Here is a 13,427-nt window from a genome sequence, read left to right on the forward strand (position 1 = left end):
TATTTATTTTTGGCTGCATTGGGTCTTCGTTGCTGTGCGCTGGCTTTCTCTAGTTGCAGAGAGCACGGGCTTCTCATTACGGTGACATCTCTTGTTGCTGAGCATGGGCTCTAGGCACGTGGTCTTCAGTAGTTGTGGCACACGGGCTCAGTAGTTGTGGCTCATGGGATCTAGAGCGCAGGCTCAGTAGTTGTGGTGCATGGGCTTAGTTGCTCTGCCACATGTGGGATCTTTCCAGACCAGGGATAGAACCCGTGTCCCCTGCATTAGCAGGCAAATTCTTAACCACTGCACCACCAGGAAAGTCCTGAAAATATATTTTTAACAACTCAAAATTTTGTCTGAAAGTTATTAGGATTATGAAAGAGTCCTTACGTTTTGGAAGTACATTCTGAGGAGATTAGGCATTGAATGACAAGATGTTGGGATTATAAGTAACACAACCCAGTTATATGCGTGAGGACAGGTGAAACAAGAATGGCCATGAGTTGATCAATAATGATGGGGTTGAGGCTTCCCTGGTGGTGAAGTGGTTAAGAATCTGCCTGCCAATGCAGGGGACATGGGTTTGAGCCCTTGTCTGGGAAGATCCCACATGCCACGGAGCAACAAAGTCCATGCGTCACAACTACTGTGCCTACGCTCTAGAGCCTGTGAGCCACAACTACTGAAGCCCACGTGCCACAACTACTGAAGCCCACGTGCCACAACTACTGAAGCCCAAGCACTTAGAGCCTGTGCTCCACAATAAGAGAAGCCACTGCAATGAGAAGCCTGCACACTGCAACAAAGAGTAGCCCCCACTCACCACAACTAGAGAAAGCCTGCGTGCAGGAACAAAGACCCAATGCAGCCAAAAATAAATAAATAAAACCAATTACTTAATTAATTAATTTTAAAAAAAGAGTTGTCATTTCCAAATTATTTTACTATGTTTTACTCATATATATTCCTGAGGTTATTTGTGACCACTCCATCAGCATGGTGGAAATACATTATAATATTGTTCTACTGCACACTCTTCCCAAATCCATGTTTAGTGCCATCCTTTTGGCAACTTGAAATTGGCCAGGATGGGCATAGATACACCAGAAAAACTGACAAAAACTCTACCTTGTTTATTTGAATGGCTAGACTTACGAAAGTGGTGGAGAATATGTTAGGAAGGTAGACAACGCTTGAAAGTATATAGACTCTGGGAGTGTTACACTCCCAGAATAGCAACAAACAATTGAGAAAATATTCTGATAGTATTCAAAAATAATACTTCCTTTTAGTAAAGATGACACATCATTGCTGAGGAATGAGTGAAGTTCCAACACCTGTCTTTGTTAGACATATGTCTTTTATTTATTAATGGAAAGGGAAACATCAGCCAACATCCATTTCAAAATAAGCAACTGGTAGTAATAGTCGTTAAAGAAGATATACAAGTGGCAAATAAACAGGAAAAAAATGCTGGACATCATGAACATCAGAGAACTGCAATTAAAATCACAGTGAGATGCTATTACACCCCTGTTAAAACAGCTAAAATTAAACAGACTGACAATACCGAGTATTGGCAGGATGTGGAGGAATAGGAGCTCTCATATACTGTTGGTGGGAACACAGAAGTGTCCAACCAGTTCACAATTTGGCCGTTTGTTAAATATTGAAACATTCACATACTCTGAAGTAGTGGCACAAGAGAATTAAAACACATATTCATATAAAGAACTGTATGCCTATGTTCATTGCAGCTTTATTTCTAACAACACCAAACTGGAAACAACTCAACTGCCCATTAGCAGATGGATGGATAAACACATAGTAACATATCCATAGACAAGAATACTACTCAACAGTAAAAAAATGAACTATTCATACAAGCAACATTGATGAATTTCAAAATAATTAGGCAGTATGAAAAATATCAAAAAAAAGAGCAAACACTTTTATACTTCAATTCAACTAAAATTCTAGACAATGCAAACTAATTTATTGTTGAAGGCAGTAAATCACTGGACTCCTGTAGGCTTGGGAAGGGCAACAAGAGATTGTAAAGGGGCATGAGGTAAATCATGGTTATGTTCATTATCGTGATTCTGATGGTTTTATGGGTTTATACATATGGCAAAAATTTTCAAACTATACACCTTAAATATGTATAGGTTACTGCATGTCAATTATGCCTCAATAAAGTTTCTAAAACAAATGGTTCAAAATAAAAAATATCTGGACCTCCCCCTCTTTCTGGAAACCATAAAGTTTAACAACTCAATATTGACTCCACTCTATTTTTTTCCTTTCCTCAGGAAGGGCAGCCCTGAATCAGTGCTGGAAATATGGGCAAGCAATGGAGGCCGCTGCAGTCTGGGACAACAGGACCACTGGCTAGACCACAAAAGACACATCCCTGGACAACAGGATCTCCATTCTCTGTTCTCATTTCCCTGCCTTTACAGCAATGGACTTGAGTTGACCAGCCCAGAAAGACAATGAGAATTCACAAAACCTTTAGATTGTTTGCTGACAATGAATTCAGCTATAGGAGGTACACAGCCTTTGGAGGGTCTGTGATTCCTCACAGCCACAGTCTCTGGAAGATTTATGGACGCACATTAGAAGTGGCACACTCCATTTAATTTGCTGCATGCTCTTCCACTGACTATTAATCCCACCCAGAATTTTACTACCAAGTATGGTTGAAACCCAGCTCCTGTAGTGTGAGGAGGGATACCAGTCCACAGAATTATGAACATCAGGACACTTGGTTCCCTTGTAGAACCCGGTGAAAAGCTTCCCCTCAACAGTACTGGGCATTATAGGACACGCTCTGGGAATATGAGACAAAGTCATGGCAGTCCCAAAGGCCCTGGAGCTTGCCAAAATAAGTGACCCCTCCTCAAGGTAACCTGTGGTCATACAATATGTAGACTGCCAGGTCCCAAATTAGGACCACAAAGCATTATTTTAGTTCCTAGGAGGTCTTGGGGAGCAATGCAAATTAGGCTAAAACTGGAATGAAAACTATTCTCCTATCATTATACTGTCCCTGCTGAGGCACAAGAGGCTGAGGACCCATCCCTTCATACAAACAGGCCAATTCTGTTTTCCACCCACCCCCTACAGTGAATACAACCCCCAAGATTAAAGGTAGATTAAACAATAAGACCTATATTGCTGCACAAACCAGAGCAATGGGGGGGGGGGGGAGGGGGCAAGGCAATTACCAGTTGGTGACTTTGAGGCAGGAATATCAACCACAAATGTCATGTGAAACCAACAATTTTGATGAAGGGTCAGACTCATACTTAATCAACTGGAAATAGGAAAATGTAAGGGCACAGACTACTCAAGATTTCCTCCAGGGAAAAGGAGAGAGCACAGACATCTGCCTTGTGTGTTAGCACATCAAGGTGACCAATGAAATACTGTGCAAGGCAGGAGAGGTGAGGTGGGTTCTACCAGAGAAAATGTCAGAGATGTAACTCTGACAAGGGCCCTGGGGAGTTTAGAACATGGACTGTAGCTCCTGTAAGCTTCACAGGTCCCTGGAACTCATTGGGAATTTCACCCCTCTGGAAAGTGGGAGGTATGAGGTTCAATTTCAAGGCAGACGGCTCCCTCACAGAAGCTGTCTAGTGCTATTATAATGAATGAGGAGACAGCAATTCCTTGAGGTCTAAGGCCTTTCTCAGAGTGTGGACTTCCTGGTACTAAACAATGTTAGCTGTTTGGAGTAAAGTATTTCCCATACTTCCTGTGTTCATGGGGCCTCTCCCTGGTGTGAAATTTTCGGTGGAGATTGAGGCTGGAGCGCTGGCTAAAGGATTTCCAACATTCGCCACATTCATAAGGCCTTTCTCCAGTGTGAACTACCTGGTGTTGAATAAGGACAGACTTTTGCCTGAAGGATTTTCCACACTGCCCACACTCATAAGGCCTTGCCCCAGTGTGAATACTGTAGTGCTGAATAAGGCTGGTGCTTCTACTAAAGGATTTCCCACACTCGCCACATTTATAAGGCCTTTCTCCAGTGTGAATTCTCTGGTGTTTAGTGAAGATGGCTCTTCTGCTAAAGGACTTCCCACACTGGCCACACTCAAAGGGTCTTGTTCTACTATGAATTCGCTGGTGTTCAACGAGGCTGTAGCTTTGTCTGAAAGACTTCCCACATTCACCACACTCATAAGGCCTTTCTCCAGTGTGACTTCTGTTGTGCCGATCGAGTTTGGATTTGGATCCAAAGGCTTTCCCACATGCCCCACACTCATAAGGCCTTTCACTAGTGTGAACTCTCTGGTGTCTAACGAGAGTGGCTCTTTGGCTAAAGGATTTCCCACACTGGACACACACAAAAGGCCTTGCCGTGGTGTGAATTCTCCGGTGTTGAACAAGCGTGAAGCTTTGTCTAAAGAATTTCCCACATTCACTGCACTCATAAGGCTTTTCTCCAGTGTGGGTTCTCTGGTGCCGAACAAGATTGGATTTGCACCCAAAGGCTTTTCCACATTCCTCACACCCATAAAGCCTTTCTCCACTGTGAATTCTGTAGTGTTCAATAAGATTGGAGCACTGACTAAAGGATTTTCCACACTGGCCACATTTATAAGGCCTTTCTCCAGTGTGAACTCTCTGGTGTATAATGAGGGTGGCTCTTTGCCTAAACGATTTTCCACATTCACTGCACTCGTAAGGCCTTTCTCCAGTGTGGACTCTCTGGAGCTGAACAAGTGAGTACTTACAGCGCAAGGCTTTCCCATATTTGCTAGACTCATAAACCCTTTTCCTAGTAGAGACACTTGGGTGGTAAACAAGACTCTGTTTGTAGCTGGAAGCTTTCCCACATTCACACAACTTGTAATGACTTTTCCTACCATGAAAGGCCTCCCCACACTTGGTGATTTTGTTGAGTTTCTCACAAGTGGGAGTGATCTGGTGCTGGAGAAGACCCAACGTAGCTGGGAAGTCCTTTCCAACCTTCCTACAGGTGAAGGGATGCCCTGACACATGGAACATGCAACTCTTTACAAATGATGCCCTATCCATGTCACTTTTATTTGCACTGAAATGCTTCTGAAGCTGTCGTAGGTTTGCACATGCCCCAGTCAAGTATGGTTTCTGCCCAGGTAGGTAAGCCAAGTGCAAAATGTCTTTCAAGATTGGGACACATTTCTCACTGGGGTGAGCCTTCTGGCTGATTAGACCTACCTTTGGAGTCCTGACCTGTGACAAAACTTCTAGGGAAATATTTTGCCCAGAATGTGTCTCTTTCTTCTCTGTTCCATGCAAACAAACTGAAAGAAGAGAAATATTTGTGAATCATGCTGATTATGATGGGAGAGTATTAATCATGTTCTTTTATAAGCTTTCTGTATAATATGATGTTTTGACATCTTAAAAAACCTTCATGGGCTTCCCTAGTGGTGCAGTGGTTGAGAGTCTGCCTGCCGATGCGGGGGACACGGGTTTGTGCCCCAGTCCGGGAAGATCCCCCATGCCACGGAGCGGCTGGGCCCGTGAGCCATGGCCACTGAGCCTGCGCATCTAGAGCCTGTGCTCTGCAATGGGAGAGGCCACGACAGTGAGAGGCCCGCGTACTGCCAAAAAAAAAAAAAACCCAAAAACAAAAAACCTTCACGGCCAGGGAAACAGTGGACTTGAACACTATAAACCAAATGTATCTAACAGACATATATAGAACATTTCATCAAATACAGAACACACACTACTCAAGAGTGCAGGGAAAATTCTCCAGGATAGATCATATGGTAGGCTACAAAACAAGTGTTAACCAATTTAAGAAAACTGAAATCATATCAAATATCTTTTCTGACCAAAATAAGATAAACATAGAAAATAATGACAGGAGGAGAATGGGAAGATTCACAAATATGTGGAAATTAAATAACACACTCTTGAACAACCAATGAGTTAAAGATGAAATCAAAAGGGAAATCAAAAATATATTGAGACAAATGAAAATGGAAACACAAAATACCAAAACTTATGGGACCCAGCAAAAGCAGTTCTAAAAGGGGAAGGTTTTATAGCAGATACATATCTACACTAAGAAAAAAAGAAAGATTGTAAACACACTATCTTCACACTTCAAAGACTAGAAAAAGAACAAACTAAGCACAATGTTATCAGAAGGAGGGAAACAGTAAAGATAAAAGTGGAAATAAACAAAATAGAGACTAGAAAAACAATAGAAAAGATCAAAACTAAGATTTTTTGAAAAAGATAAAATTGACAAACCTCTTAGACTAAGAAAAAAAAGAGAGGACTCATAAATAAAATTATAAATGAAAGAGGAAACATTACCATTGATCCCACAGAAATACAAGGATCATAAGACACTACTATGAATAATTATACACCAACAAATTGGATAACCTAGAAGAAATGGATACATTCCTAGAAATATACAACCTACCAAGATTTAATTTTGAAGAAATAGAAAATCAGAGAAGACCAATAATGAGTAAGGATATTGGATCAGTAATAATAAACCTCCCCCCAAAGAAAATCCCAGTGTTTGATGGTTTCACTGGTAAATTCTATGAAACATTTAATACCAATCCTCAAAAAAACTGAAGAGGAGGGAACGCAACAAAACTCATTTTACAAAGCCAGTATCACCCTTACACCAAAGTCAGATAAGAACTCTACAACACAAGAAAATCAAAGGCCAATATCCCTGATGAACATAGATGCAAAAATCCTCAGCAAAATACAGTAAACCAAATTCAACAGCACATTAAAAGTATCATACAGGGCTTTCCTGGTGATGCAGTGGCTAAGAATCTGCCTGCCAATGCAAGGGACATGGGTTAGAGCCCTGGCCCGGGAAGACCCCACATGCCACAAAGCAACTAAGCCCATGTGTCACAACTACTGAGCCTGAGCTGTAGAGACCACAAGCCACAACTACTGAGCCCATGTGCCACAACTACTGAAGCCTGCGTGCCTAGAGCCCATGCTCCACAACAAGAGAAACCACAACAATGAGAAGCCCGTGCACCACAACGAAGAGTAGCCCCTGCTCACCGCAACTAGAGAAAGCCAATGCAAAGCAACAAAGACCCTACACAGCCAAAATTAAATAAATAAATAAATTTATTTTTAAAAAAAAGTATCATACAGCATGTTCAACTGGGATTTACCTTTGGGATGCAAAGACATTTCAGCAAACACAATAAATGTGATATACCACATTAATAGAAAGAAGGATAAAAATCAGATAGCTGCTGAGCCTGCGCGTCCGGAGCCTGTGCTCCGCAATGGGAGAGGCCACAACAGTGAGAGGCCCGTGTACCACAAAAAAAAAAAGAAAAAAAAAAAGAAACTAAGAACCAATTCCTTTTATGATGATAAAAAGACAAAACAAAAATCACCCTTAGGAAGAGATTTAAACATGGAGGTGAAAGGATCTTTACACTGAAAACTATAAAACATTGATAAAAAATATTAAAGACAGAACTAAATGGCAAGAGGTCTTCTGTTCGTGGATTGGAAAAATTAATATTCTTAAATATACTACCCAAAGCTATCTACAGACTCAATGCAACCCTTTTCAAAATGCCAATGGCATTTTTCACTGAAGTAGAAAAAAAAAATCCTAAAATTCATATGGAACCACAAAAGACCCTGAATAACCAAGGCATTCTTAAGCAAGAAGAACAAACCTAGAGGCATCACACTTCTTTTTCTTTTTTTTTGCTGTACACGGGTCTCTCACTGTTGTGGCATACAGGCTCCGGACGCACAGGCTCAGCAGCCATGGCTCACGGGCCCAGCCGCTCCGTGGCATGTGAGATCTTCCCGGGCCGGGGCACGAACCCATGTCCCCTGCATCGGCAGGCGGACTCTCAACAACTGCGCCACAGGGAAGCCCCGTCACACTTCTTGATTTCAAATTATATATATTACAAAGCTACAGTAATCAAAATAGTATAGTACTGGCATAAAAACAGACACATAGAACAATGGAACAGAGTAGAGAGCACAGAAATAACCCTCTGCATATATGGTCAACTAATGTTTGCGAAGGGGGCCAAGAATACAAACTAGAAAAGGGTAGCCTGTTCAATAAGTGGTGCTGGGAAAACTGGATATCTACATGCAAAAGAATGAAATTGGACCCTTACCTTACACCATACACAAAAACAACTCAAAATGGATTAAAAACTTACATGTAAAAAAACCCCAAAAAACTTACATGTAAACTCAATATCAAAGAAAACAAACAAACAGCCCAATTAAAAAATGAGCAGAGGATGTGAATGGACTTTTTTCCAAAGAAGACATACAGATGGCCAACAGACACATGAAACAATGTTCAACATCACTAACCATCAAGGAAATGCAAATCAAACCACATGAGGTATCACCTCACACCTCTCAGAATGGCTGTTACCAAGACAACAAATAACAAGTGCTGGTGAGGCTGTGGAGAAAAGGGAACGCTTATGCACTATTGGTGGGAATGTAAATTGTTGCAGCCACTATGGAAAACAATACGGGGACTCCTCAAAAAATTAAAAATAGAACTACCATACAATCCAGCAATTCCACTTCTGGGTACTTATCTGAACAAAACAAAAACACTAATTTGAAAAGATATATGCACCCCTCTGTTCATTGCAGCATTATTTACAATAGTTAAGATATGGAAGCAACCTAAGTGTTCTTACCACACACACACACACACACACACACACACACACACACCAATTAATAATGATGATAATAATAATAAAGAGGTGGGAGGCAGTGGATATGTATGTTTATGGTCTTGATGGTGGTGATGGTTTCAAGGATGTATACTTATTCCCAAACTTATTGAGTTGTATCCAGGAAATGTGTACACCTTTTTAAATGTCAATCATTCCTTAGTACAATGGTTTAAGTATAATGGTTTAAATATAAATAAATAAATAACTTTTAACATTTACTAAAAGGGACCAATGGTCAAACTTCGTAAACGTAATTATTAGTGCGGCTCAAATTATATGTGAGGATTCCACTACTTTTTTGGCCACACAGCATGCAGGATCTTAATTCCCCGACCAGGGATCAAACCCACACCCCCTGCAGTGGAAGGACAGAGTCTTAACCACAGGACAGTCAGGGAAGTCCCAGGATTACACTATTTTTACACACCATAACTGTATACTCTTAGGAATGTAACTAAATACAAAACAGAGAAAAATAGGTATGTCTCACTTGAACTGTAGCCTTTCTTAAATTTTCCAATGTCATAGCACCCAAAACTATCCCATATTGGGCACAGCTGCTCTAACATGCTGAATAATAATTTTAAATTAACATAAGTCTTTGACACAAATTGGCTTAATAAAATGGTACCTCACAGGCCACCCAGTTAAAATAGGTAATATAGCCCAATGTATGTTAAAACAGGACCTTCAAGGATTAAAACTTACTATAGAAAATCTAATAAATGAAGGGGTGATTATCCCCACTGTTTTTCCATTCTAAAGCCCAATTATGTCTGTCCTTAAATCTGGAAAAATTAAAGGTGCCTCATGATGGATTACTATAATATTGTGGTCCCATCCATCAGGACCCCATATCTAACATCAGTAAAAATTATATATCATATATACATATTGTTAAATACTAATTATAAATATTATTAAAATTACTGACTCAATCAGAACTCGGGACACCAGGTGTCATGGATCTGGACACATTCATTCTGCCAGAGTGAGGGCAAACAAGGTGAGATGCTTTGTTTTAGGCTGACTGCAAGACTCCTAAATCCGAGATCCTTCCCTGCAAGCTTGGTGCAACAGGATTTAGAACTACTTGGGGCAGGCAGTGCACACAGCTCAGCACTGGTACCCACAACACATATGCCAAGAAAGTGGGGAAGTTAGCAGAGCCCATGGTCTGTCTGTGGAAAGGGCAGAGCTGCCTCTGGGGGACAGAAGGTAAGATAGAGACCAGAACCCTTGGGTGAGGGCCTTACCCATTGAGGCTGTAAGTAAAAAGTTCTCCAGCATCACCTTGTGGTACAGGCGTCTCTGAGCCTCATCAAGGAGCCCCCACTCCTCCTGCGAGAAGTAACTGGCCACGTCCTCAAAGGTCACACAGCCCTGCCAGGATGAGGACAGATAATTCCATGATCAACTTCTCTTCTAGAACCCAAGTTCCTTCACCCAGACATCCATCCCCTGCTCATCCTCCTTCCAGTGTTCCCACCTTAGAGGAAATATCAGGCCCTGGGGCCTCAGATACCTGCTCTCTTCTCATGGTATCAAGATCACTGTGTCTGCCCACACCAACAACAAGCACCTGGGCAGGGAGACGCCATCTAAACTCTGAGCCTGGCACTAGGGCATATGTCCTCTTGTCAGGTAATTCCCCTGGAGTCCCAAATTGTGCCTCCCAGAGACAATCAAATGTGGGCTTGGGGTTTCTTCAGGGTCTCCAGGTTCATGGACTGGAAAAATCCCAGGACGCAATCCCAGAGACAAAGGGTGGGTCAGGACCATTGAAGGCCTGGAATATCCTCCACTCACCTTTGTACAGTCCATAAGCACTTCTGTAGTCATGGGAGTCTGTAGGAAGAGGGAGGTCATTAGAGAGATGTAATCATGGCAGGCTCAGTAGGCTCAGGTCTCCCTGTACCCCTGTCCAGCCCTGGAGCAAGGTGACCTGGGATGACTGCATTATCTCTGAGTCTCTGTTCTTCGTGCTCTTACAACTGTATGATCTTGGATAAAAACCCAACCGCCCTGTGGCTCAGTGTTTTCATCCCCTTTCCAGTCTGTTCTTACTCTGAGCAACTTCTGGAAAATTTGAAAAGCCTAACTCACACCATGTGCCTCTTCTATTCACAACCCTCCATACCGTCCTGAGATTAAAACTCCTCAACTTGCCATCCCAAGTGGGAATGATTCTGGCTCAATCGCCCCTCCACAACTTTACATAAACCGGTCCCTCTGCCTGTAACACTCTCCCAACATCTCATCACACTGTTTTTTAGATATGGGGACTCCACCCATGAGATACTCACTCTTCTGGACACAGGGATCTATACTGCATAGACATGAGCAGGCGCCCCGCACTTGGGTCTTTAGTGTCTGGTGGGGTGAGGGCGGTCAGGGCCAGTAGGACGAGCGTTCACCTGAGGCGGGTCCCTCGGCGCGGCCGCCGCCATCGGAGTCTGGGAGGAGCGGGGTCTTAGGTGGTGGGCGACAGAGACGGAACTCGTGTACAATCGTCATCTACCGCCGCGGCTCTGCAGACTCGCCGCTGTGCAGTGGGGACAACCTCTCCTCTAAAGCCTCCTCGCTCTGGTCACCCCGATCCTGACTCCGCTCTCCTAAAGTACCCGTATCGCTGTTGGACACTGGAGCAGCCATAGTGACTGCCACAACAGCGGCGCCAGAAGTCCCACCCACATCCTCTGGTCCGAACGAGAAAACGCCCTGCTTTCGGGCGTTCATTGGCTGCTAGTCTTGGCCCTCGGCCTCCGGCATTGTGGGTAGCGTAGTTCCCATGGCCCCACCAGCCACAGAGGAGGGAGCCCACACCGAGATCGCGGAGTCCCGGAGGCCGTGTTAGGGCTCTATGGCCCGGGCGGCGGTCTACCCTGTGGGCCTGTACGGAGGTTGCCCGGAAAGTGTCCGGATGAGGGGTCGGCGACGCTTCGACCCCACATGGGAACCCCTACGCTGACCCGGGTTGTCGCGGGCTACATGGGAGGTCTCCCCCGGCGCGGGGATTGGGGGAAGACACAGTCAGCACCCTTTGCGAAAAGTCCTGAGTTCCCTCCCTTGTGTGAGAGCCGCTCCCACCCCTCTCCGACCCCTGACCGCAAAACGGGCTTGTGATCTGACCAGATCAGGGTTGGCAGGTTTGGCTGCGCCTCCTGGGGTGTCGCCTGGAAAGGTCGGGAGTTGACTTTGTAGGCGAAAATTTGAGACTCTGCCTCGAGGGCGTCAGGCGGGGACTCGGCTTCCGGATAGCAGCGCGGACTTGTCGCTGGCGACCGGGGTGTGCGCTTGACCTCTGTAGGGGGAGGGGTGAGGACCTTCATCCTGGGACCAGCAGTAGAGACCTCGCGCCTGAATCCCAGAGGGGCCGAGGGAGACCGTCTGGGGGCTCCAGGTTGACCCTTCCCAGTAGGACTCTGGTGAACCCGGGAACCTCCGCGGGGTCTGGAGGCCCTTTGAGCGTCCCTGCAGCTCCCTGCTCTCCCCCGGGGAAAGGCCCCAGGGCAACTCGTAGCCCGCATCTCTCCTGGACCGGCCGGCGCCCCCTGGCGGCTGCGTGTGAAAGTTGGGATTCGGCCCTTAGGTGAAAATGGGGGACCGCAGACTCTGCGGCCAGGAATGGAGACTCAACCCCAAGGGGAGTGCCATTAAAGACGTCCACGGAGGTGCCCACTCTCCCTGGATGTCTCCTCCGGCTCCCGCACCCCCCTCCTCTCTGCCTGAGTCACTGTGAGCCCGCAACCAGCGGGCACTGTAGGGTCCGGAGTTGCAGCCTGTCCCTCCTGCCACACCCACTGTGCCTAGGCCTCATTGTCCTCTCCAAGATGCGACCTCAGATCACACATGGCTTCGCTGCCTTGAAGTTCCTGGAGGAAAAGTTCCTGTTCCTGGAGGAAAAGAACTAACGGCGTTCCCTTGGAACACGGGAGAAGGGAGAGATTGTCACAGAACCACCACCCCCCCAGCGTGGAGCACAGGGAGGACCCTAGACCAGCCTGCGCTTGGGCCAGGGTCCTTCTGAGGGAGGCCCTGCTGCGGATGGGGTAGGCTGGCAGTGGTTTCCCCACCGCCCACACCTGCACGTCTTCCCAGAGTCGGGGTGTCTGGAAAAGCGACACAATTCAATGCGCGATTCTGCTGAAGCATAACTCATCCCGTTATTAAAAGAGAGGGTTGTAAATTACTTGAAGAGAATTCCTAGACTAGGAAACCCCTATGGGGAGGTAGGACACCGTCAAAGCCTAAATGCAGGCAGCTAGGGGATCGTTGCTGCTCTCATTCCCTCCTTGCCCCTCCACCAGCTGCTGCAATGCTGCCTGACCAGGGTAGGAGCATATATATTAGGGCACCCTGTTACTCCTAGGTGAAGCCTTTCTGGGGTCTCCACTGACCACCTAAGTTGTTCAGGGAGGTATCCCCACTCTGGTCGGTCAGGATTCTAATATCACCGGCGCTGTGCAGCCTGTGCAATCTCCGGCCGGTTCTCAGCCCTAGCCGCAGTTCTCTGTGCATCCCTGTGAAGTCTCACGCTGAACAGGCACAGTTTAGCTTTCTTCCAGACACCTTGGTGACCCATGCAGATTTCTCAGGCATCTTCATTGCTCACATACCATTTTCGGTCAGGTCCACACAGGAATTCAATCCTCCTCCTCTGCCCTGAGCTTTGACTGCATGGAAATCCACATAGTACAG

The 13,427-nt window shown here is 45.2% G+C and overlaps 1 protein-coding gene across 2 annotated transcripts; it reads right to left on the minus strand.

The window, feature by feature from the left end:
• Positions 1 to 1,327: 1,327 nt before the first annotated feature.
• On the minus strand, positions 1,328 to 11,416 carry LOC101334699 (uncharacterized). 2 transcript variants are annotated; one of them, XM_019928876.3, is made up of 4 exons: positions 11,144 to 11,416; positions 10,536 to 10,574; positions 9,983 to 10,109; positions 1,328 to 5,282 (listed from the first exon to the last, which is right to left on the minus strand). In XM_019928876.3, exons 1-4 carry the CDS (start codon positions 11,174 to 11,176, stop codon positions 3,712 to 3,714), a joined length of 1,770 nt encoding a protein of 589 aa, XP_019784435.1. In that variant the 5' UTR covers positions 11,177 to 11,416; the 3' UTR covers positions 1,328 to 3,711. The 2 variants fall into 2 exon arrangements, with proteins under 2 accessions (XP_019784435.1, XP_033701900.1); XM_033846009.2 differs by having other exon boundaries at positions 11,033 to 11,416.
• Between the last annotated feature and the right edge of the window lie 2,011 nt (positions 11,417 to 13,427).

Source organism: Tursiops truncatus, chromosome 19 (assembly GCF_011762595.2).
Source record: "Tursiops truncatus isolate mTurTru1 chromosome 19, mTurTru1.mat.Y, whole genome shotgun sequence".
Classification (NCBI taxonomy): domain Eukaryota; kingdom Metazoa; phylum Chordata; class Mammalia; order Artiodactyla; family Delphinidae; genus Tursiops; species Tursiops truncatus.